Genomic DNA, 2,388 nt, shown 5'->3' on the forward strand with positions numbered 1-2,388 from the left:
GCCAAAATAACCAAAACCCATGACACATCAACATTAATATAACTATATTTTCCAAAAGAAACATATACAATGGGAAGGGTGGCATTGTTATTATACTTTTTGCAAATTCTTTAGTTTCTGACTTAATAGAAGACAGCTGGAGTCTCATATTTACTTGTGCATTTAGTCTGTTACAGTCTCACGCACCATGGAGCCTCTGGAAAACTCCACTTTATGTTCACAAGAGAAAGAGAGTGAAATAAGTAAATAATATTTTAGTATTATCATGATGATGGTTTGAGCCCTGTAAGGTCTCAGGGACTCAGGACATCCTGGACCACGATGGTGTGAGCCCTGCAGCACTCCCCGTAAGGTCTCAGGGACTCAGGACATCCTGGACCACGATGGTTTGAGCCCTGCAGCACTCCCCGTAAGGTCTCGGGGACTCAGGATATCCTGGACCACGATTTGAGACCTGCTGATCTAGACCAAAGCTCTCTTTGAAAAACAGAAAATGTGGCTGAAAAGGCAAAGTTTATTGGCCATGGTCGTAAAGCACAGTTAATTAAGAGCAGAGCTGGTCTCATTATACATTTTTTTCTTCTAGTCATAATGTTAAATAATGGCCTGTGTTTATTCGTTCAGAGCAAGATTTGGTAACAGTCACCCACTTGTTGGCAAATGTTCATGATGGCTAATGTTGATGTTGACTATAGTTTGGTTTTAGCTCAAAATCTTACCTTTCTCAGTCTATACCCCAACACACTGATGGCCATAGTTCTTGAAGACTAGATAGTCTGTAAGGGCAGATCTGTGGAGCTGTGTATAATAAATATTTTGAGGAGACATGGTGTTTTCAAGGCTAGATCTGAGATTCCCAAGGATGCAATTGCTCCGTTCTCAGGATCTCTTTGGTGGTTTCTTTGCTTGCCTATCCCCTTCCTCCCATGTTTCGTATGATAACACTGTCCTGAGCAATGACTCTGACTGTTCCAGACCCTCCCCAGAAGAATGTGTCCAGCAATGCAGAGTGCCTTGCTTGTTATGCATCTAATGGAACTTCCTGTCATGAGAAGCCCTGGACATGTTCTGAAGAAGAGCAGTGTGTCTTTCTAGTTGCAGAATTTAAGAATGGTAAGTCTTGTAGTTCCAATTCCTCTGTGGGACTTGAGCTGGGAACATGTCAGGTCTTGGTTCACAAATTCTGGGTTAACACAGAAGGACCAGGGGAGTAGTGGAACAAGGGGATAAAGGTCATAATGTCTTTAAATAAAGAGGCTGTTCATGTAGCCTTGAGCTCGTTGCTATTTTTGCCTTCTTAGACCAAAGCTGTTTCTCCTGGGCTACGCTTCCCTTGAACTCTATTCTCCTGTGGCTTGTAATCCAGTCACGCTTGTGTAAGCGCCTCACACCCCTCCTCACATTTACTTCTTTACCAGGTTGCATCATTCTGTAGGTGAGGGTTAGTGCAACTTCTATTTCCTTTTATATCTACACTTTTCTTCTCTACTTGTCACTAAGAGGTGTTGGCTTTTGGTAGCTTGGCTCACCTGGCGGAAAGAGTCAAATTGGGTTTTAAAGTCCAACCAATTGTCCTTTTCTATAAAAGCAATTTGATACTAACCATTGTAAAACACACATTTCTAACATTTGCCCAAAGAGTTAAAGGTTATTAAATTTATTAGTTAAGGTAAGTTAATTGCTGTTAATAACACCAGCAATGCCCTGGGTGGGTGCTGGCTGTGCGAGTGGCCTTCCTGTGTCCTCCCAGCTATGGCTCTTCCTTTTTCACCTGTTCTCCTTTCCCTTGGGTGGACATCTTAAGTCCAGGCACTTCAGTGAGTATCCAGATGGCATCAACATCTGACTTACAGCAATTACGCAGGAAACAAATGGGGCAAACCAGCACTTCCTCCATGCCTCCCCTCTTTCTTAGTGATTCAGGTTGTGTTAGAGGGACATTAGAGGCCATCAGTAGTTCTCAAATCTTGTGATCTCAGACCCTCTGTTAAGACTCTATGTCTTAAAAATTACTGAGGACCCCAAAGAACTTCTGTTTATGTGGACTCCATCTGTCAGTATACACTGTCTTAGAAATTAAAGCTAAGAAGATTTAGAAACCTTAACTAGTTAAAGAGTTAAAGAACAACCTCCAAAGCCTATGGCTCAATACAGTAGATGTTTATTTCTTGCTGGAGCAGTTAATTGCAGAGTCCAGGCCATGGGCTCCTTCTGTCCTGTAGCTCTGGCCCCCACTCACCAGGTCTTGGCAGCTCTGTGCTGTATCCTTTCTTGCCAGCAGTAGGAGAGAGAGGTGGTGGAGGAAGGCAGGTGGGTTTCTGTGGGTTGGGCTGGGATGTGAATGCATCACTTCCTCCCACAGTTCACTGGTTAGGACCCAGTAAGACA

The 2,388-nt window shown here is 43.3% G+C and overlaps 1 protein-coding gene across 1 annotated transcript in view; it reads left to right on the top strand.

Moving 5' to 3' along the window:
* Window positions 1-2,388, top strand: part of LYPD8 (LY6/PLAUR domain containing 8) — a 13,601-nt gene that overhangs the window by 4,393 nt on the left and 6,820 nt on the right. Inside the window, exon 3 of the mRNA XM_011978223.1 lies at window positions 976-1,113. Coding sequence (XP_011833613.1) covers window positions 976-1,113 — 138 coding nt within the window. The remainder of the gene's footprint in view (window positions 1-975; window positions 1,114-2,388) is intronic.

Source organism: Mandrillus leucophaeus, unplaced genomic scaffold (genome assembly GCF_000951045.1).
Source record: "Mandrillus leucophaeus isolate KB7577 unplaced genomic scaffold, Mleu.le_1.0 Scaffold1031, whole genome shotgun sequence".
NCBI classification, from domain to species: Eukaryota; Metazoa; Chordata; class Mammalia; order Primates; family Cercopithecidae; genus Mandrillus; species Mandrillus leucophaeus.